Source organism: Anser anser (assembly GCF_964211835.1).
Source record: "Anser anser genome assembly, chromosome: 5".
Taxonomy (NCBI): domain Eukaryota; kingdom Metazoa; phylum Chordata; class Aves; order Anseriformes; family Anatidae; genus Anser; species Anser anser.
The window spans coordinates 22,240,432-22,264,352 of record NC_139725.1 but is presented as its reverse complement, the minus strand read 5'-3'; the positions used below and the strand labels follow the sequence as shown (position 1 = coordinate 22,264,352).

The 23,921-nt window shown below is 36.7% G+C and overlaps 1 protein-coding gene across 10 annotated transcripts in view; it reads left to right on the top strand.

The window, feature by feature from the left end:
• AKAP6 (A-kinase anchoring protein 6) overlaps positions 1-23,921 on the top strand; it is a 294,067-nt gene that overhangs the window by 64,783 nt on the left and 205,363 nt on the right. For 9 of the 10 annotated variants that reach the window (XM_083840099.1, XM_083840104.1, XM_083840100.1 and 6 more), the window contains one exon: positions 11,461-11,818. In XM_083840099.1, the coding sequence (XP_083696225.1) occupies positions 11,461-11,818 (358 nt within the window). Of the gene's footprint in view, positions 1-8,231; positions 8,843-11,460; positions 11,819-23,921 lie in introns of those variants that run through there. The other variant, XM_083840103.1, reaches the window with a different exon arrangement.

The window sequence follows — 23,921 nt, the reverse complement described above, 5'->3', positions numbered from 1 at the left end:
TGTACTTTTTATATACTTTCTTTTCTTCAGTACAGTGGCTAGAATATAGGTCTGAGCCTTTCCAAGTGATTATATTAAACGTTCAGGGTACTGTGGAGTCTGTAAAACCATGTTTGCTTTTTTATCTTTCTGGAGTAGCCAAAATTTCGAGTCAAAAAGAAAAAGTCAATATTCTAATTTATGTTGAGAGAAGCCCTAAATGGTAATATACAATTAAATATTTAAAGCAACACTGACTTTGTTTTTTTTTTTGAAATTACGTAGTAGGAGTGAATGAATTAAAGGCTTATGTTTGTTAATTTTTTATATAGCCTTGAGAAAACAGTTCTACAGGGTTTTATTTATTTTTGAGGGGGGAGTTAAACTTTTTACGTTCCTCTGAAATCATTGGTCTAGTTCAGAAACAAATAAGTATCTTAAAAATATTCCCTTTTGTGAATGTTACAAACCTAAAAAGGGGAAGATCTGGCTCAGGGAGAGGTTTATGGAATTTCAATCCCGATTTCCAGACTAAAAGGTACATATAACATATAGATACATAACATTTTAAATATGGATTTGCTGTTTGAGGTTAGGAAACATACCGGGAAACACGTTACTTTGTATGAATTCAGTTGGGCTGCTCACATGAGAAAAATTATTACAGTAAATCCACCTGGGATAAATATATATATATATATGTATGTAGTTTGTCTTCATGTACGATGCACACAACTTTGAAATGGCCATAAATTATTTATTTATTTATTTTTACTTTTTACCATTATAATATTTCTCTGGATGTGTGAAATATTAAACACATTCTTGCATATGTATAGTTCATAGCTGTGTGTTTACCTAGATCCCTGGAGAAATTCTTCTTGTCTGTATAATTTGCTTTTGTGGTGTAAAAATGTCTGTGAATAAAATGCAGACATAAACTTAAGACATGAGATTGACTTGTAACAGTATGTTCAAAACAATGATGAAAGGGTACTATTTGAAGTATGCACTATTCCATTGTAATAATGTTTTTTAACGAATATTTGGAGATCATACAAGATAAGAATATCTAAAATAAAACTGAAAAATAGCAGTGGGAACAATGTTTCTCCATTCTGCCTTTATATAATAGTCTTCCCCTTTCATGTACTGCACACTTAATTGGTAGTAGGGTGAAGAAGTCTCTGAGTTGGAACTACCTGAATTTATTTATATATATATATATATATTTATATATAGAGAGAGACTTGAAATATAACCAAAGAAAAATGCAAGTTCATACCAGTATTTCCTTAGAATGTATAAAGATCCTATGGTTTGTGTAGATGCTTGATCTAAAAGTTAAATTGTATATCAAATTGCTTGGGCATCCTGTGGACTTCTTTATGGAATCTGTTTATTCATATTAGTGAATTGTTCAGTATTAGAAAAATGAAAATATTAATAAAATGATGGGAGTGTTAAGCAGATTTACCAAAGAAGTATGCCATCTATGTGCAAAGCATAAGAAGTCTGCAGCTCATTTGTTCATAAAATGTGTGGATGTCAATGTCTTACCTGCTGGTGGCAGCAGACAGGGTAAGATCCGTCACTCTCCAGCAATTCTTATGAAGCAAATTGTACCTACTTGGGCAGTACAATTAATTCTGACTCTTGAAAATTAAAATATAAGAAATATAAGTCCCTGGTCACATTGCTAGGAGAATCCTCTGTACTTGAAAACGTTCAGAGAAATCTTAGAACTTGTATCTTTTCTATCAGGAGAAAGATAAGAAACCCGAATGAACACAACTGTCTGGACAAAATAAGCATAGCTCATGAGTAGTGCAGCAGTCAACAAAGACAATGCTTTATGAGTTGTTAGGCTCTAAGCATCTGAACCACAAATATCCAAAACCATTTATTCCTATGTAAAAGCAGTTTTAGTGGCTGGAGACTGCCATCTTTCTTTATGATAAAAGAAAGCATTAGGTGGCTGAGAGTGACTTAAAAGGATAGAAACATTTGCACCTTAATTTTTAGCATTTGGCTGTGAGAGCTCTTGAAAGTCTGCTTTCTTATTCCTTTCATGTTATTGACTTCTATAAAGCTGGTTTTAGTAAACAATAATCAAAGATCAGAACTGTAATTATCTGTCTCTGGTGATGTGGTCCATAACAGTGCTGACGGGTAGCCTTGGTGTATATAATGTGCTTGTGTACTAGTAAAAGTGTGTAAAATGAATGTTTGAGAGAATTTGATACTGAAAAATGTCCTGTCTGCTATCAGTGGTGTTGAAACAGATTTTGAATATAAGAAAAAATTTCTCCATTTGCCAGTGTTTTTAAAGTTGACAAAAATTCAGGTGCCAAATTAGGTTGGAAAGATGCTTGAACCCTGTTTAGAGATGTCCATGATACTGTTTACAATGTAGCTTTTTTTTCAAAATTTGTAAGGTGCAATGAGATCAGACAATTGGTGGTGTTTTTGATGGTGAAACTAGAAAGCTCCGTGTACAAAAACAGTATTGATGTATCTGGAGAAAAAGAACTTGTCTCTGTCACTTAGTGTAATCCAGAAATAATAATTCTGCATGGGGATGGGCAAATGCCTTTGTGACACTAATGAGTCAATTGTAAACGACCTTGTGAAATTACACAATGTGAAGGAAGGGGACAAAGCAACTGTACTTGTTATCTTGGGTAATGGTGTCATCCAACTGATAGCACAGCACAACTAGATATCTATTTTTAGGTGACCAGTAAGTTAACATCAAAGGTCAGGATTTTATCCAAGTAGTGATGGAGAGAGAGAGAGTTTGCAGAATAGTTACCCAAGCCATGGTTCCTTCTTGGAGTACAGGAAGTCTATTACTTTCATGTGTATTAAAAATTAATCCCCAAATGAAGAAAATGTTTTACAGTGCCCTATTACTGTAATAACTGAATGCCTGAAATAACTGAATGTGTGCATTTTATGATGTATTATTGATATTAGGTAGTACCAGGGACCAAAATAAGGGAGCAGAACCTTCTAGAACAGAACCCTCAGTATGACTCAGTACAGAAAAGCAGTCTGTGCTCCAGAGAGCTTAGTTGTCTTCTGTGAAGCCCCATATTGAAACAAAAGGAATGCCTGTGGTGTTCTTCAAGTTATGGTGTGTAAATATTATATTTAAAAGCTAGATTATCTATAGTTAAACTTTGCACGATGGCAAGAACTTTCAGGGTCAGTTGGCCACAGTCTTGAGTCTCATAAAACACAGAATAATGATTTTCAAAATGGATCAGGCTTTCTGGTCTCAGCAGCTGCATCGTACCTCTCCCCCAAAAGGAGCAGTTGCTTCAAAAATCTTTATTATAAGAAAAGCAAACCTTAGTGTAGCCAAGCCAGTTGCATGAGAAGAAAAGAAATGATGCAGCTTGAAAATGGGCTACCGTAAGGTTGTCCAGTTCTACATGTCTGACCTCTTCTGAGGTCATGTTGCTTGATACAAGAAATGAATTGCTTATAATCATCTCCCATGATAAAAGGAATACACTTGTTTTTACCTCTGGATAATTTTCTGTGAAATAATATTAAGATTTCTCTTAAGTGATTAGCATGTATTTATTATTAAACTGGAGTATGAGATTGAAGTGAAAGACGTTATTTTTATTTAACGTAACTTTGAACTAAGAGTTGCATCAATGCCTTCATTCTGCTATCATAGGAGAAATCATGAAAATACTGACTTTGAGGAAAGACCTGGAAAAGAGCATTGGCTTAGTGAAATTTGCTTGCATCAAGGTACTGCATTTTTTAACTGCCAGTAATTGTAGGGAAAAAACAAGAAACAGAAAAACCACAACATTTTTGTTGTTGTTTTGGGGAAGAAAAGGAGGAAACACTAAATATCTAAAATAAAGAGAAGAATATAGGTCTTTCGAAACCATCAGAAAAAGTAGGTGAATCCAAAGAGCAATTAATGACAGCAAATTTGAGAGCCTTGCTATGTATGGAGCTTGATACTTCAGAGAAGGAGGTGCCTCTCAGCATTGGTTAAGCAGCTTATGGGCATCTAACAGAGGTCTAGCTCAGGGTCAGCGCTGGAAAAACTGACTTTGCATGAGACACCCTAATGCTCCTGGTTCCTAGGATTTCTGGTGGCACTGCATGAATGTAGGTGTATTGTTTATGAACTATTGCTGTTTTATTCACTGGATTGAAGCAAACACACTGGAGAGTGAAGACATATGGTCTGGTTCTAGTTTCACTGTGGAAACAGTAGCATTATATAGGCTTTTCCATTTATTTCCATCCCGGTTCTCAATTATCCTATGCAACAGAGCGCTCACTATAGCAATTTGGTAAACATTGTTTAGTTAAATTTAAGTATGCTATTTAAAATAGACATATATTACCCCATTTTCAAATGCAGGAAAAGGGAATTAAAAAAGGTATTACTTAATGTAACACAGTAAAATCACTTCTCGGTAAAACTGGAAGTGATCAAACTGTTGCTCCAACATCTATACATTCTTACATCAAAGGTCATGGTTACAAAGAGTATGAACAGAGGATGATCAAACTCTTTTCCTACGTCCTTGTAGGATGTTTGTCTCTCTTAGGTCTTTAGCAATAATGCTGATGAGAACAATTGAAGAAGTTGCTATAAAATGTAGGGACTTAATTTTAAATTCCTTCCTCAATATAGGTTAAAATATAAGGAGATACTTGTTAACAAACCTCTGTGCATACTAAACACCATTTCAAATCCAGATTAGTATTTAGCCAAACCTAATCTGGATTTTGCTGTCTCCTAAATTAGAAGACCTTTTGTATTATCTCTCCAGAGGAAAAATTTGGAACCAGGGACCAAGAGTATTTATTTTTCACCCTTCATTACCTGATTTGTATTATGTCACTGCTGAAAGGAAAAATTAAGTTATGTCTGCAAATGTTTTGCTTATTTCTGGCCACTAGCATGACAGGCAAGTGTGGTTTGTCCAGGGAGGTAAACAAAAACCAGCCACCCACATGTATTGAAGAACTGGCATATGAAACTTGCCTGTTCTATGCACTGCTGACATTCTGGAGTGAAAATCAGGACAACAGATGCCTTCGGGTGGTTGGGTGCAGTTAGCTAATAAAGGCTGCTGAAGTAACGATGAATTAATATGAAGCAGCTAATTTGTCTTTGTACATTTTAATGTTAATCTCTTCCCACCACATCACCCAGTCACTGTTTCTTACTGCAGGGCAAACCTGTGCTGAATCAGAAATGGACAGGAAACACTACTACTCATCCCAATATGTTTGATTTTCTGAGTACATCATTATATCTGAATAAATCTGGCACTAAACAACTTTTTTCAGTGTCTATATATGTTCTAGTGTAGATTTTTTTTTTCTGATGCACCTCTTAACGTAATGGGATTATTTTAATCTAGTCTCCTTGCTTCTTCGTAAGTGAGAACCTAAAATGATATGAGCCTGGAGAGTGTAAATTTAATGCACTGTTTCAAGCAAGACTTTGCTATACATTACAGTATTTATGTTTTTACATAAGCATGTACAGGATATTTCCTTTAGTTTATTTCCTTTAGCTTAAAAGGAGCCAAGTATTCTTTCTCTCCATGGTGCTGTATGCAATTAGGATTGTTTTTTCTCATGCACATTACATCATATCTACCTTAAGTGCGTTTCATCTGCTTTCTTATTGCTTGATTGGAAGTTGTCTTGGAAGTTCATGCATTTACGCAGAGTATAAATGTCCAGAGAATTTCATACCTTCTTCAGACTTGCAAGTTTCACATTTTCCTTCACCTTGCATTAAAAAGAAAATCAGCAGATACCAAAGAGCGTGCTGGGTCATTGCAGTGTCTTAGTTCCTGATTTATAGATGTAATCAAGAACTTAAACATCCATGGTGGCATTTCCGCAGATAATCCTTTGCTACCCTTGAAGCCTTTGGGATGGGCTATTTAATGAAATTCAAGTCAGTCACATTTTAAATTTTAATCATGTTTTCCATTATTGTTCAGGCTTAATATTGGCATTACTATACAAGTCTCTGGTCTGTATCCTGCATGAGTTCAGTCGTCATCATCTTCCTTTTCAGATACCCTCTCTAAGAGTCAACACACATCACATAGGAGGCCCAGCAATGCAAAATGAAAAGTTTTGTGCTTCCTGTCCAATTTGTTCTGATATTTGGATGTAATAGTAGGATAATCGTAAAAGAAGAGTTTCAGAAATGTGTTCACAGAGACTGACGTAAAGAGAAAAATATAAACTGGCCATCTTAGAATTCAGTTCTTTGAAAGCTTTGTGAAACTGTTGCATTTCTTAAATCGTGTATGAAATCAGCAATGGAATCAGTGTAGCATGGATAATGTTAATGTGAGATTAAATTGAAGTTGCTCTATATATAGTTATTGACATAATGTATTTTAGTTTTTTTTGTTATACCCGTAGTTTATCTGCAGAAGATACAATAGATAACATCTTTCCGGTAAAGATGTAATGAGCCTTACCACTTGCCAAGGAATTCCTGATGCTATTGAAATGGAAAAGAAATGGAAATAAAAGTTGGCTGTGTATCTGTTTAACTCAACATCAATGAACTCATGATGCTAAAATTATATTTCATTATATTTCAGTCAGCAAGCAGACATAATTATTTAATGACGGAATTGTTCTTTTTCTTCGTTTTGACATTTTGTAGAATGAAATGAATTTTTTACTTGACAGACAGGTGGCTGTATAATGCTTATGGCTGATTTTTACAATAAGTGACAGTAAGAAGAAATCAGAGCTCATTAACATTCACTCGACCCAGTGTCTGCACCACTGATCAATGCTTGGACTACTGTATGGCATAAAATGCTTAATGAATCTTTGTTTGACAGAAGCCAACTGCTGCTGCAGGAAAACGTGGATGATCTGGTAGCTGGCAGAGTGAATATGCACCACACTTTATAAACAAGGAAAATATGAATAACTGGGAAGCAGAATGAGTGAGAGAAGTCTTTCAAGGATTGTGATGATTGATTAACTGTATTATGGTTAACACACATGCTCAGTGTTTTGCATAACAGTGTTAGCATCTGATTGAGCAGAAAACCAGGGGGAAGTGAGATTGCCTATGTGATTAGTGGAAGGTAATCAGCCATCTGTTAGGCATAATGCATTTTACTAAAGATGAAGATAGAAAGCATATGTGTGCATGTGCTCGTACAGGATTTCTCACCTTTTACACAAGTATCTATGAAAATGGATAGAACTGTATATACAGAACTGAAAAAAACTCTTAATTCATCTGTGTAATTTTTTTCTACCACCAGAAAGAAAGAGTACAAGCTCATAGCTGTTGTGTAGTTTCTGAATGTTGTGCCCTTTCAGTGAGCTAAAGCAGTAGCTTCAGAAGTGACAGAAACAAATAATTTGAGCTTTTTTTTTTTTTAATAATGGCAGCAAAAATCTCTTATGCTCTGATTGGCGAAAATACGGCTAGACTCTGAAAATATTGAGACCCACTTTTATTGATCAGGGCATTTAAAAATGCATTTTCAGCTGTTCATGTGCAAGTTTAAAGCCATCTTGTTTATACAACTATTCTAGGTACAGAAAGGATTTGGTTTACAGGAAAGCTAGACGCTGATTTTGCATTGTTTGCCCACTCAGAACTGTTATCGATGCTAACAGGATTTGGTGACGTAGCAAACAAGACAGAACTTAACTATTTATCTTTATAAAGCACTTTACCATTGATATTAGTCCTTGTTAGATGGAAATGTATAGCTTCTTAACCTTTTTTTTTTTTCAAAAATAATTTTTGCATAGGAACATATGAAGAGCAACTCTAAGAAGTGTATTCAGTTTTAATAAGTGTTTTAGCACCTAAGATAATTGTTTACAATTCACTTTCTGTGCATGTTACAAAATCTGGAAAAACAAAATACTCCAGAAATATAATAAACTCTAAGCTGAGCATTTAAAGTCAGTCACTTAAAATGTCAGACAGTGCAATATATGACCCCAAAGCATTGTTTGGCTTAATCATTCATTCATATACATTTTTTAGCAGATGTTCAATCCACTAGATGTCTGTGACAGCTTGATATATGCACTATTGTTCTTAAATGCACTTTTTCAAATCTCACAATTGTTTTTGCTGAATTTTGATATATTTTAGTTATGGTGATTTATTTAAATAGTGGAAATATTAAAGCAGGACGGCTACATCCCATCTTGCTGGTTTTGGCTTTCAGTTTTTGGTATAAATTAATATCCTAAATGCTGGAGGGCAATGGATATATAGCCAGAGGTCAACGGATGTGAGTGTCTGCGTGAGAACGGTGTGGACAGCAGCTCAGGTAGTGAGCTCCGGGAGCTTAACACACCCCTGTGAATGCAGCCCCCTGCAAGGCTGCCGACCTGCTTAGAAGCGTGGCAGCCAAACCTGTACGCACTGTCAGCGATCCAAAGAGCAGAACCCCTTGAAATTTGCGTCCTTGCCTCTGTTGGCTCCTTCCTTCCGTCCCCGTGGCCTGGGGTTGCCCGGCGCGTGTGGGCACGGTGCCGTCCCCCGGTGCCTGCAGGGGGGCCAGGGCTGGGGCTGGCCGGGAGGAGCTCGCTGGTCCCCGGCTGGCTCCAGGAGCCCTCTGGGGCACCACCGTGTTCGTGCCCGGTTTCTCGGAGGGAGTGAGAGAAGCTTTCGGTTTGCCTTTCTCGCAGCGGCGTGGCGTGACGATGCCTTTTTCTTCTGCCAAGAAACGCTATAATGAATCTGCCTACTAGCGTTCAGATTCGGTCAGGTCTCGCTGCAACAGTTTCTCCTTTCAAGCATGCGTAGACTTTTTAAAATTGCCCCAGACCTTGCTAATTAGTATTCACAGTAAGTTTTATTACTTCTGCAAGCTTTTTTTTTTTTTTAATGTGCAAAGAGTGCTCTATTTTAAAATTTCTCCTCCTTTTCTTAACTTGAAGTGCTACAACTTGCTGTGATCTGGCAGAAAGAAAAGATTCAAAGGACTTGACTTTAAGAGCAACTAGGATTAAGGAGTTATTAGCTGTAATGCTGGAGAGCCAGTATACAGAGTCAAGCACATCGTAACAAAAAACAGGTCAGCAGGTTCCAGATGGTTGCTAATTGCGAGCTCAGCATATCAAAGCTGGGGCTATGCTCTGCATGCAGCACGGGCTAGCTTTTGTTTGCTTCTGCAGGAGCATGTTTTAATTTCTGTTTGCTAATTGCTGTAATGTCCTTACTAGAGCTGAGTCATGTTGAAAAACTCTCACAGAGCACCATTTTTTTTTTTTTTTGTGGACAAACTACAAAGCAAGTGCTGCACTTCCTGTGTTTCTGCATCATTTAGCAATTCAGGACCAACTATTTTGTTGGTGGGCATGTTTAATTCGTTGTTGGTAAACATGCAGAAATAAAGACCACATGCGCTTGACCAAAATGTCATTTTTTGGGGGGAGGAAATAATGTGAAGAATATGCTTAGAGTAATGATTATTTTTGGCTGTTGGAACAGTTGATTTACATGCTATAAAACTGGGCTGTGAGCAGTGGTATCTAAAAGAAAATGTTTTCAATTTGATTTATTTGTCTAGCAATATATTTTGAGAATGTATGGTAACAGTGTTCAAGTTGAAAAACAGGTGGTGGAAAGAGACAAATGTGAGAAATGCTCAGTATCCTGAAATGTTAATTACATAGAGTCTTGCTGCAGTGTTTTTTATTTGACACCATCTAATTCTAAAGTGTTTTAAAAATTGAGCTAGAAGAGTTGGAAATTGTGCAGCAGGCACTGAGAGTGATTGGAATCTTTCATTGCCTTCCTTTGATTGCACTGACAGAAATTTTTGTTCTGACGTGCCAAATTAATATTTAACACCTTGATAGCAGTTCCAAATATTGTTTTGAGCGGGTGATGGATGTGCAAAAGATAATTTACTAAGTAGTAGCAGGATAGGAAATAAAATTAAATGAACAGTGAATGTCTCTTTTTTTTTTTTTTTGTCTTGTTCCTGGGTATGAGAGGTAGAGTGATATTTGGATGCTTCATTGGTACTCACTGCCTGCAAGAATAGTCTTTGGATACTGAAAGTCTAGCTGAAATGTGGTAGTTACAGTGTAGTAGATTTAGTAGTGAAAGGCACTGGTCTTTTTCTGCTGTCTTACTGTTGTTTATGCCAAAAACTAAACTGCAGTCTTTATTGGGGGGGGGGGGGGGGGAGTAAAGCTGTAAAAACTTGGAATGATGCCCAAAGTAATATCTGCATAACTGATTTCTTTTGTTTTGCAGTATTAGCACGATGGAAAGGAAATACAATCAAAAGGTTGTTAAAATATAGAAGTATTTCTGATGTGTACTGGCTAAAACAAAGAAAACTGACTTTAAAAGGATCTGTTCTTAATCCTCTTGAAGTTGACTTACTAAATACAGGTTAGGGTTGCAAAGCATTGAAGAAGCAAGTAAATGCTGGTTTATGGTTTAGTGAAGCTGTATATCAAAGGCAGGCATGTATCAAATTTGAATCGTTCCAAAATTAGCAAAAATTATACCTCGTACTAAATGAAAGTTTTCATAATGCTTTGGGTACTTAGTTCCAAACCTAGCTTCGTGCTATTGAGCTTTTTTTTTTTTCTTGGACATAGGTTTTACTGTGGCCTTCTGTGCTATATGTAGGTAGACCATACAGAGAAAGAGGAATAAAGGAAAATGTTTCCTTATTTACTTTTTCCAGTGAATATCGTAACTGTATGTTGAATACACAAACTTAGGGCTATAATAAAGCCACTCCTATGAAAAGACATGTTAATTTTAGGTATGTATTTTGACCCAATGGAATTCTTATCTATAAAGTTTTGATAGAGAGTTGTTGCTTATTGCAACAGTTGTTAATGTAACAAAACTACATGGACTTAAATTTCAGAACTAAAATATGCCTACAACAGATAAACCAAGTGTGTTCAATAATTGTCTCAAATTTGCCTTAAAAATGTTTGTTGTACGTGACCAGTAGTTGAGTAGGCAGTTGGGAAAAGACTTCCATAAACTTGAGATATTTTGTGTTTGGTTATAAATTTCAGTCCAAGGAATATGTTCTAATAAATGCTAGTTTACAAATATGAGACCTTTATTAACCTGTGGTGTTCAGTAAAATTCCGCTAGCTTTGTCAATGTTCATCTTATTTACTCACGTTGCAGTTGTAGAAAATCAGCACGCTTTTCATTAATGAAAGTTGTAATTTCCAAGGTGATTGTCTGCAGTAGTAAGAGAAACAAAATACTGTTATTCTTTTTAAAGAAGTTGTTTGCTCAGATTGTGAAAGATAACCTGAAAAATCTATTTATTCCTAAAGTTCCAATATGATGAAGACAGGGTGAAGAACGTATGAAGTATGATAACTCTCACATGTTCCCATTTACTCCTTGTCTTGTGAACATTTTCATGGCAAATATGGTCTCATAACAGCACTCTTTTCTTTTTATCTTTGCAGCTATGTTGGAAAGAATTACGGTTTAGATCTTCCCATGTTAGCGATGGATGTAGCACTGTCTCCAATGAGAACACAAGACCTGGATCCCATGCCATCTGATGCATCTCCTATGCTAATAAACATGACTCCTACAGTGGACAGAGAGGGGGAAGAGGATGTCATGAAGGAGCTTGATTCTGGCCAGCAGTATGACAAGCCGCCTCCTCTACACACCGGTGCTGATTGGAAGATTGTTCTCCATTTGCCAGAAATTGAGACATGGCTTCGGATGACATCTGAAAGAGTCAGGGATCTGACTTACTCTGTCCAGCAGGACTCAGATAGCAAACATGTGGATGTGCATCTAGTACAGCTAAAGGTAGGTTGAATTTTTTTATTGCAGACTTTTACGTGAAGGTGGTCACTGTATTTTTGCTACTGGCAAAGTAAACAATAAGCCTTTTTGTGATTGCTATAGCATGTCTGACAGACTGTGCTAAAAAGTAAGTAAATTAATTTCAGGAAGATAATAGAAACTGCATCATTCTCAGATTTTTTTTCAAAGTAATTATCACTTAATTCAACAGTCGTAACCATGTAAATTAAGACATTCAAACTCTAAGAACAGCTAACACAGCACTAAAGGTTATCTGACTGGAAATTTTGAAAATGCCCATTCCCATTGACTTTAATGGGCTTCAATCCCTAAAACGCCCAAATCTGTGTCCCAATAAACATGGCTGCTCATTTGAAAACTAAATGTAGTTTCGAGGGCAGTAGGGATAGGGTCTAACGCCTGGTCTCTCAGTCATGTAAAGGTTACATTCACGATTGAACTCAGGTGGGACTACATACAAAGTGGTAAATATGTAGATTTTTTTCATCTCTGAGTCTTGAAGAAATATGAAGCGATAAGATCTGAATAGTCACAGTCAATAAATCATTTTTTTTTCCAACAAGAAAAACCATTAGCAAGACTGGACTTTGTCAAAAAATAAAATAAAATGGAAAAAAAATGTTTAGTGTAAAGCGAAAGAGCAACAATCTTCCTTCCACCAATTCAACAACTGAAATCAAGTCTGTTTAAGTAATTAGTACTCTCTGGGTTGCAAATTTAAAATTCAGTGCTGAATCTTTAGACGTTCTATAGAAATTCAAGGTGAAATTCAATCAAATATTCTCCAGGACTGTTTGCGCATGTTTGTTTGCAAGGCTTGGTTTGCTGCAGTACATTAAGCATGCTTTTGAAAGCAGCAAACAACCTCCAAAAATAGCAAGCAAATATTATCTCTTCAGACTGAGCTGTCTTCAGAGTCCTGCATTCTGAGGCCTGTTTATGCGAACATAGTTTTCCTTCATACTCAGCGCAATGGTATTTTATTTATGTTTATTTTAGGACTGGGACTTTAGGATATCTTAAAATACAACTCTGTGTATGAGTGCTCACCACAGAGCAATTGTACTGTAATCAGTCATAACCAAAGGTTGTTATGATCCTGCCATTTTTCTGAAAAATTTGGAGTAGACTTTGCTAGCCCTTGACCCTATGCTAGCCTATGTCCCCAACATGCAGTAGCCTCTTAGAGAATGTGCTTTTTACATAATGCAAGCAGACATAAAAGATCTTGCTGGACACTGCCATGCTGATCTGGGATTGCTTGTGGCCAAATCAGCGCAGAGCTGAGCTGAAACTGAAGAGCGGGAGAGCTTGTGGATGGCATTTGCACACAGCTTCGGGCCAGCTCGGGGCACAAGCAGGACTGAGCTATGCCTGCTGGCGAAATGGGAATGCTCTGTACATACAATTCACCATCAGACATTCAGTAAAATGTTTTATTTCCAAATGGAGGTCTGTGAAATTAAGAGTGTTCCTCATAGTTTTCTCTTTTTTAGAGTTTGTGAAGTAGCAAGAGTCAATGGGTTGTTTTTTTTTTTTTTTTTAACCTGTGTAAGCAATTCCTGTAGCACCTAGGGATTGTTTGGGACTAGGAAGATATCTGGTTAATGCAACCGTGAAAAAGGACAATGCGAAAGTTTCTCAATTATGTGCAGTTACGTGGGCTGTCAGCTGGGGTAGGGGGCTGGCACTGAGGCTGTCAAATAGCCTGCGTACAGACCCTGGACTCACAGGGAAGTGCTTTTCTTCTGCATATCTATATGTGCATGTATCTTTGTGCGTGCGAGATAATGATTGCATTTTAAGACATTTTAAAAATATTTGATATATTTTGTAATTATTCAAAGAGTAATGTAAGAAGTAGTAGTTTTTTAAAAAGTCATCTGAACTAGTAGTAAAAAGCTCAAAAAAATCTTAGACGTTAGGAATACAGAACTTGTGTAAGCTGCTTGCCTGCGTACAGGCAAGAAAGAAGTACGACTTCAAAAAAAACAAATGCTGTGGATTTGCTTTTATTCGGACTTCAGATATATTTCAAATCATTTGTCGTCTTTGTATCCTCTTACTTTATAATGCATAATGAACATATATTGCTATTAAACATTATTTCTAGGGCTTTAGCTAAAGGATTTTTATACTAGAGTCTCAAGAGTATACGATAAATGGAACTACAATAATCTGTTCTTTGTTGGAAACAAGTGACATGTTTGGAAGAGTAAAGAGTGGTCAGCATGAATACAGTTATCTCATTGCATCCAAGGATAACTGACAGCTATAACTGTAAATGTATCGTGAAAAGAAAGCTATTTTCTCTAGGCTATTTTGTTGCCCTAGAAATCAGAACCAGAAAAAAAAAAAAAATACTTCACATAACTGATTTTAAAATTACTTAACTGCTTTCCGTAATTCATATTTTCAGTAAATGGAATTGAAGCAATTATACAAACATTATACAAAATTAATACATTTACAATATAATGTTACTAAATTTAACAGCAATATAAGATTCGTTTTATATGGTAGGACTATGACCAGCATGATGCACATTAGCTTTATCAGTACTTCACATTGTAACCTGTGAAGTACTAACATCACACACACACACATGTATATGTATACATATACAGGTGGAAATATCAGCATAAATATACATGTAAAAGTCTTTTTTAGTATCTAGTAAACTAGTAAACAAGTGCCTCTCTTACAGACCTGGCGAAGGGTCGTTCTTAATTTGTGATCCTACCCCAGGGCAGGTTAGATCCAGCCTTCCTAAGTTTTACACTGTGTGGTTACAGGAGCCAGTCTCATCTTGTTCTGTGGTCACTTTTAGTATCTGAAGTGAAAAGCTATTTTTTTTGCCTTTTTTTCTGTAGTCTCTCATTTTATACTTACTGAAATACATAAATCCCTAGGTGTTTTTTTTTTTTTGGTCCAGCTTAACCTCCAGGCCTTGCTTTAAAAACATAACATTTAAAATGTTTTGTCCTTTTAGGAGGTTTTACAGAACATTCATAAATATTGCTATGTTCCCTCTAGATTTCTAGATTTTTTAAAATATATTTTCTATTTGCGCCTTATGGCTAGGGACGGTCTTATCATTTTGTGCTTGCACAGCACCCAGAATACTGAGTTCTTGATCTGTGGCTTGGGTTGAAAGAATGGTATTCAAGGGGCATTTGGAACATCCTTAGTAACGTGCTTTAACTTTTGTGCTTAGGAAGTTCGACTCAGTCTTTGTAGGTCCCTTCTAACCGTACTTTTCTATTCTAATACTGAAAAAAATACATCTCATACAGGTCGTCTTTTTTTGTATGCTATAATAATTCTCACTTCTCCCTGAGGGATTCCTTCCAACTGATCTGGGTCCTTCTGGAAATGATGTGCCCAGGCTGGACACAGGGCTTAGTGTGAGGCTTCACTACTTCTGAGTAGGCTGGAAAAAGTATTTCACACGTCTTTCAGATGATGTGTCCCAATTTAGTGTTTACTTCTTTCACAGCAGCAGGAGATGGTTGATTCATGTTCAGCTTGTGATTCATTGTAACTCCCAAACTCCTTTGCTGCACTAAGGCTTTTTCATCTCTTATCTATTTTATCTGTACTGTTTTACTTGTAGAACTTTGCCTTTGTACGGCTATTTTTTTCTTTTTTTCTTTTTTTTTCCCCTTTTTAATCTCCCCACACCATTTCTCTTGTGTCTGTGACTTTTTCAGTTCCAAACCTTCTGGTGTGTTCCAGAAACATCTCCTCCCAGCACACACATTGCTGTCATCTGCAGATTGAATGAGCCTTCTCTCTACTCTTTGGTCCAAATCAAAGACAGAAACAAATGATATAGACTCAGGGTAGAAGTCTGTAATATAACGGCTTCTGAATATCTTTTTTTTTTTTCACTGTAATGTGGCAGCAATACTATTTTTTCATTGTTTGTTTTCCTCAGCCAGCAGAGGTGCAATTGCATTTTCGTGCTGTTTTCTATTTGTTTCAGGTGCTTAAAGTTGATTTCCTCCCTCTGGCTGTCAATTGGCTCATGGTGATGATGGGCTGGCTTGACGATCGAGCCCATAGGAGCCTCATGTTATTCCTTGGAAAAATTGCTCAGCAAACAGATAATCTTTCTTTTGTGAAGGCTTGCTCTGGCTTCCTGGTGCAGATCTGTCTGTGCTTGTGCTCTTTTTGTAATCAGGAGCGCTGTTTTCTGTGGCTTGTTTGGGTGTTTGCTGCTAGTCTCTTGACTTGCTGTATGACGTAGAACTTATTAGCCATCACCGGTCCTTTGAAAATACTTGCTTCTCTCCCTTTTGCAATGCCCTCTCTCAGAACTAGCCGAGCAGCAGGAGTGGGAGGCTTGTCTTATGTCATCCCTTGGGAAATTTCCTGGAAAGCTCAGCTTCACATGAGTGCTTCACTACACTAGATGCATGAATCATAACTCTCTGGGGTCTGGAATGCCTTGTATTAGCCATTTATCTGGTCATCAGTCTTAACTCAAGCTGTGCTAGGATGCATTTACATCTCTCTAACACATCCATTGAAGCTCTTAACAATTGAAAATATTTGTAAAATAGATGAAAAAAGCCCTTGTTTTTACTACAAGCTAATCTAAAAGTGCCCAGTCTCTGCCCTTGTATTGTGTTAACCTGCTGAGATGCTTTCATGATCCATGTGGCTTTTTTATTCTGAATGTTTGCTTTTACAGTAAATTCCTTCTTGGAATCCTCCTGAGGCCTGACTTGGATCTGTCTCATTCTTCTGTTTTACTGTATGTTCCTTAACCCTCTCAGGGGAGGGTTCTAGCATTTCATCTCACTGATTATTGCTTTTTATCTGTGGCTTTGGAAAACCTCCCATTTTGCATGAAATGTCATTTTGGTTGATTAAAATTCTGTATTTCAGATATCAGATAGCTTTTTATTGTGGAGTAAAGTAATCCACTGCCACTTTGTGACTTACAAGTCTGAACCACATACCTTCTGTTGACATATAAGCAGGCATGGCATAGCATTTTCTGCTGATTATGTCTTTAGATATTTGCAGGACGTGGCTCTTTTCTCTCTTTCTGAGTAGAAAGACTTCAGCCATCTTTCTCTAAGATACCTGGGCCATCCTCAAACGTCTTGACTGGATCTTCTGACTTTTCTCCTGACTCTTCACGACATGATTTTCATGAACCTTGAATGGAAATCAAACAGCACGTAGCCATTTTCATTTTGCCACCTCTATTTCCACCTTTACAGAGACAAATAATTTTTAGTTGCCTTTCTCTTCATACTTAAACCCTGGATAAGAGTATAAGGAATTACCAAAGCAAGGTATTAAAGGGTATTACTTTCTAATATATCTGCAGTTAGTAATTCCTTTTTCATTTCATTACAAACATTTTGCAAAAATGTAAAAACCAGGGTACTGTAGGTCTTTCTATCTCATCCCCTCCACTTAAATTCAGGAGGCTTTTATTGCCTACATGATATTAAGTATTGCTGCTTTTATTGAATAAATACTGAAAGCTGGACCAAATTACTTTTCTGAGTCTGAGCTTGATGATTCTCAGCAGCTGCATTATTCTGAGGCTTATGACAGCATACCCTGCTGCTGCAGCTAAACGGTCTTTGGCTGTGGCAAACCACCTTTAATCAAGGGTGCTGCATCCCCGTCTCTGTACTGTACAGACACCTCTGCACATTGTAAGCAAACTTGGAGAGGCAGTAAGCCTCTTCATGTTACCATAACTGACACTTTGCAAATGGTCACAGAAAATGTTAATGACAATCTTTACAGAAGGCTGTGTATATGAAGCTCCTAATGGAAATGCTGTGTGGAATACTTTCTCTTGATGGACAGAAGTTTGCCGCAAGAGAGAAATGAAAATAAAACCTTAATTGCAGAGGCTGACGGCAACTAAGTTCAGCTGTTTTGCTTGTAAGCAAGATATGACTGTGGTACTTCAAGTGAATTTTGGTATGCAAATTTTTGAGAGTAGTTCTTCAAAAGAAGATGACAGAAAATAATAACTTGTAACTGCATAGATTGATTCTTGAGATTTCTGGGTGTGTTCAACAGCTACGGTTTAAGAAACAGATTTCTCTGACAGACTTTTATACCCTCCATGTGTGGATGTTAGTATTAATGCCTGCAGAAGTAAACATTTGGCTATAAAGTATGACTTGTTGCTCAGCAGAGGCTATTGTATTTAGATCTGAGGAGTAACGAGTTGTTGCTCATAAATGTGTGGCAGTGCTATTTGTGGACTCTCAGGTCTAGAAAATAGGGTGAGAGCAAGTGGTATGGTAATTCGTTGATTTTGGCATCATTAACAATTTTGTAAAGGTGTCACCTTAAGTTGCATATGAAATAAAATTAGGTAAAGTTCACTGAAATGAAATTCAGATAACAAAAATATTCAAGGCTCCTCTGTGTAATATGATAACTGTTTCTGATATGATTTTGTTTTTAAGAACTATTTTAGACAGTCTACAGCTAGTGAGGATTTAATCATCAAAAACTCCTAAGGTGAAAGTGGTCCAGACCTGTAGAGAAAATGTAACTTCTTCATTTAGTCTGAACTAGTTAACAACTCCTAAATGTGTGAGACTGTATCTCAAAAGGACTCTTTTCAACTAAGGACACTTGATAAATTTCAGTCACTGTAATCCTGTTAAAGCTGTAAGCTTCTCAGAAAACATTCACCTGTGACGTTTAAAGTTTGAAAGAGCTCAAATGTTTCAGTTGAATGCTTAGGGGGAAGGGAGTTCTTCATACTCTCAACAGGCATAAGTGAAAAACAAATTCACTGAAGAATTTATTAGAGCATTTACTTAAAATAGTTGACTTGCATGTCCACTGAAGATTTAAAGCAATTATGAAATTATTCAGAATCTTCAAGTTCCTTATTAACTTCAGATACAAAAATAAAGTGCTAGCTGCAGGCGTAGTACAGATTCAGCGTTCTGAGTATTAGGGACTTCCTTTCGGCACGTTTGGTAATAACATTTTAGATCTTAGTCATCTATGTAAAGTATACTTCTGTCTTGGATAAATCACTTCAAGGGAAACATGTATAAAATTACTTTGCTCTTATTCCTCAATTTTCGTTTTCAAAATCCAACCCAAAATCCCATCTGTTGACAGGTCATATGTTTTTGAAGCACTTAAACACCAAATAAATAGTGATTTGACTATAAGCATATCATGTGTTACACTGCGCTTTGTGCAGAGATTCCAAAGATTTGACAGTCTTTGTGGATTACAATCTAAGTAACTGCAGATGTGAGTTTGTTTATATTTTTTTAGCCAGATGGCTTAATATAAATACTGCATAGGCAGAAATATGCTACCTGACTGGCTGCAAATCAAAAACAAGTTTTCTTATGAAGGTATGGTGAAAGACTGGTAATAAATTTATCTATATAAAACATTGCCAGTGGAATATGTTTATATAAACATGTAAAATATTTCTATATTCCACTGGTACTTGAACATCAGGTGGTTTTATTAGCTTTTCTTACTATCTGAGTAGTTTTGTGCCTTTATATATATATATATAAAAAATATTATGTAGCTATTAAATATAATTATTATCTTGCCATCTGTGTCCAGAGTATTCCTGTTTTGGAAAAAGCCAAAATGGAAAACCTGGAGTACCAGAAATAAATCTGAGTTTCTCAAAATCTATTTCATCAAAGAATTTCACTGTTTAGAAGCCTTCCAACTTATATAGCATTTCTACAGTCTTGCTCAGATTCACATTTTTAATAAAAAGATGTGACTTATTTACCGCATTCTTAACATGCTTTACTACAGTAATATCACACGCTCTTTTTTACCATGGTTATAAGATTCATTTTGTCTTTGTAAATTTTAGGCTAAATTCTCTTCTGCCTGATGAAAACAAAACCACTTCTGCATCCCTCAAAACTGTACCTCCTTGGCTGCGTGCTATCAAACAAGCAGAAGCCAATGCACTATTCTTTACAGAGCACAATGCTGGAGGTATTAGGCATGTTCTTGGCTCACCTACTGGGTCAGTGCCTTCAAGGTGAAAATGATGTTCAAGTAAACATAAATGTCCATTTGCTAGATGCTAGGTTTAGAAATTAGGTGCAAAGCTGTTCAGACTTGCCAGGACTGGTGCAAATCTGAGTCCAGAAACAAGTTCCTAGTTCTAAATAAAGAACCCCAAAACACAGCAAAAACAAACAAACCCTCCTCCAACAACAACAAAAACCCCACACAGTTCACTCCCATTGAGATGTCTACACTTCTGAAATATGTATGTATTCCAGAACTTCTGGTTTAGACTTCAGCAATGCACAAATGCATGGAAGTGCACTTTGACCAAGTACAATGATTATTTTTCCCCTCTTCTCACTTCATATTGCTCCTACGTTAAACTGCACTAACACAGGCTTTAGAAACATGAGCTAATGTACTCTGCCAGCGGTCTCTGGAGAAATATTACAGTAAATATCAAATTTCTGCACAGATGTTACCTATTAGTCTTCTCTGGTCTCTATCCTAATCTGACTCAAACACAAATGTTTATTGGATGTAATGATATAAATACTTTTCAGTATGATGAGAAATGTTGTATGTTAACTCATCATACAAATTAATTAATGAAAACATTTGCTGGGGAATGTATTTTGTTGTCTAGTACACATAGATGTGATGAGAATTACACTACTGATGTCCAGAGTTAGTGGAAAAAAATAAATTGATATCATTTTGAAGGTATGAGTAAGAGTTAATAATGTCAGCTTTTGAAGTTAAATCAGTGACACTATATCATTATTCTTACTTGAAAGTAATAATGCCAGTGAGAATTTTTATTAGAGTACCTATGACTGTTGAAAGAATTAATTTTATAAATACATATTTACGTAATTATACATTTGTATATATACATCAACATACAAAAAGCTGTGCCACATAAATCCTCCTGGTGTTTTATTTCTTGGGGATTAGTTTGAGTCTATATATAGCTTAGAAGGAAGGATATTATTATGTTTTATAACATGCATCTGGTTCTGATCCACATTGTGAACTATTATGTTTACACATGGTTTTTTACTTTGCATGTTTTAGTAGGCTTTGTGGACGTATTTCTTATTGGTCGATATACTGGTGGGGTTTGTTTCTTTTTCAATTTATAATTACATGTCCCTTATAGTAGGTATGTAAAAACTATAATATGACTTAAGGGAGTAGTCAAAGAACAGACACAGAAAGTTGCACAAAATGTAAGGAATTCTTTTGTTTGCTTTATTATTGTCAAAATTGCCTGATGAGCTTTTATAATGAGAGAGTTGAAAGAAATTTTGGGCTACGGGATGATTGCTGTCTGAATGTCAGAAATGCAATATGAATATTTCAGTAACATAACACTCGAATTTCAGTAAGAAGCAAAAACAAGTTCCACAAGTTTGTAGTTTTTAAATATCCTTTAGTACTTGCCTCTTGAATTAGATGAACTCTTCCTCAGAATCCCTTAACCAGTAAACCAGTTAACCAGTAAAGAGTGAATCTTCTGTGAACTGATGTGATTTCTTTGCAAATTGAGTAAATTCTCACAGTTGATAAGCAAGCAAGCACAGCAACAAGGTGTTGTGCATTTTCTTGGAGAAGGCAAGTGCCTGTCTGTATAGCTGTGCTTATACTTATAATTGAGCTGTTGCCCTAAAGATGGAAATACTCTTACTGTGCCCCATTTCCTACATTTTTTATCCACAGCATCAGCTCTTTTCCCATTTCTCTGACACAGCTCCCATCCCATAACTGACTTGAGTGTGAGGTGCTTTCCAGGGCATTGAGCTGCAGTTGGCGTGGCCTTGCCCACTCCTGGTCTGCCTCCCTGGGACAGCCTGGGAACCATGCCGAGCCCTGAGCTTTCCCTAGGGATTGCTCCAGACCTTGGCCCATTGTCTGTATCTAACAAATACAGCTGGGCTGCACGGCTGGGCGAGAGCGTAGCTTCAGGCTTGTATCTGACTGGCAGTGCCACTATTGTGATGTCCTCTTTGTCAAAAAGGTTGTAAAGACAAACTAGATTATCTTTCTTGGGTTGTTTTATGCTTCCCTGAGTTGTGGGTAAAGAAGTGTTAGCAGCGTTACGTGTGTTCGTGCAAAAGATCCAAAGATTTGAATGCATTCCACGTAACTATCTCTGGTGAAGTTGTGCAGAATCAGAGACAGAAGAGCAAGCTTTTGCTTTGAACAGGAGCAGAACCATTTACAATGGAATGAGCAGAAATGGGGAGCAGAAAGAGAATTCATGTTTACGGGTTCCATCTGTTAAACCTTTATGAATGCACTCTCCTCTTTCTCCCGGTAAAGGACTCCCCGGAGGAAGACAATAGCTTTTGTGGAGGCAGTTGTAATTCTATGCCTTGCATTTCAAAAGGTGGAACACATTTTTTTGGAAATGTTTCCATTTCTTTTTGGGAAACATGTGTAATGCAGAAGGCCTAAAGCAGCCGTGCATTAGATGTTGTAGTACTCCAGAATTCTGACAGACCTTTCATAAGTTTTCATGAAACAGAAAATCTACTGAATCTGTTAATGCATCCTGACTTCCCCTTCCCATTGAGCAGTGCGCCTACTTCTCATAATCTGCACTGGCTGAGAATACACATTTTGCACCTTTCAGTAAAATTTATTGATTCTTTTCTCCTTAGTTAGCCCCACAACTGTACCTGCCCTTATCAGTGGTTACAAACTTCAAATGGGACTTGAATCAAATTACAATATACAGTCTTATCTTTTGGTAGTGCCATTTATCTGTTTGTGATGAGTGCATTGGCTTCTGGCCATGAATTATACAAACATTCAAAAAGCAAGAAAGCAAGTAATCTTTCTGTGGTATAGGTTCTTCAGATTTTACTCTAATTTATATGGTAATGTATAGGACATTGATTTTATTTTTGCATTTCCAATCTGATTATGATTGGACAGTCTCAAATATGTACTTATTAACATATGTGTAAGGACATGCGCATAAATGCACGTGTGTATATATATAGCATGCTTACAATACCATAAAAGAAATTTAGTGCTACCACTACCTCAGTATTTGTATATCCGCTTATTCCTCATCCAAGATTCTTCTGATTTATCCATCCTAAAGTGTTTGATCTACTGTGTTACAACTCACCATAATACATCACTTAATCCATGTGTATTTGTAAGAGCTCTGTGCTTGCCGTTGTCCACAAGCTGAACTGTAATTCAATAACTGGTCTCTTGTTCTCCATAGCTTTTGAGGGCTATTCTATGCCTATATGTCTATTTAGCACACTGACAGAAGAAAAACATCTGACATGATGGAATATTGTTAATGTCCTTTGGGAAGCAAGAATTGTCCTTGAGGAGCAATGTTATATTGTACCTCTAGATATGCTAGATTATCCAAATAACTCCCAGAATAATAGGGACAGAATTGTTTTTTTTTTTTTTTTCAAAGCTATTAAACTGTGCAGGATGAGCAGAATGGTTCATACACCACTCCATCACCTTCTGTGAAAAGCACGTCTGGAATTTGTCACTATATCCCAACACTGTCCAGCAGCTAGGATACAAAATCATCAAACGGAAGTCTGCAAAATCAGTAGCCAGCTATGCTCTATAATCGTAGAGCTGAAATACTAAACTGAATATTCTTATTTGCTCTTCAGCAATTATTTTGAGGCTATATTTTTAAGGAACAAGCAGGACTAGAAAAATTAAGTGCAGGATTTTGGGGGTAATACATGAATTTTACAGTCTGGGCACTTAAGACTATCATCAAGTATCGTGAGACTCAGGACAAAAGAAGGAGGGATATTCCCAAGGACAGTGCAGTAAAACTTGTCTGTGTGTGGTACCATTTAAGCTATCTTGTGTTTTGAATGTCCTTTTTGCCATGAAATTGTTACGTTTGCAACTAAATAATGAAGATAAGGTGACTTGAGATGTAAGGCTTAAAAATTTCAAAGAAACAGATGATTCAGTGGAAAGGTCAAGAGCACATCAGCACAGAAGCGCACCACAGCAAGCATAGGATTGGCTTGCTAAGGACTGAAGAAGCAAGGCACTCCTTCAGAGGGGCGTG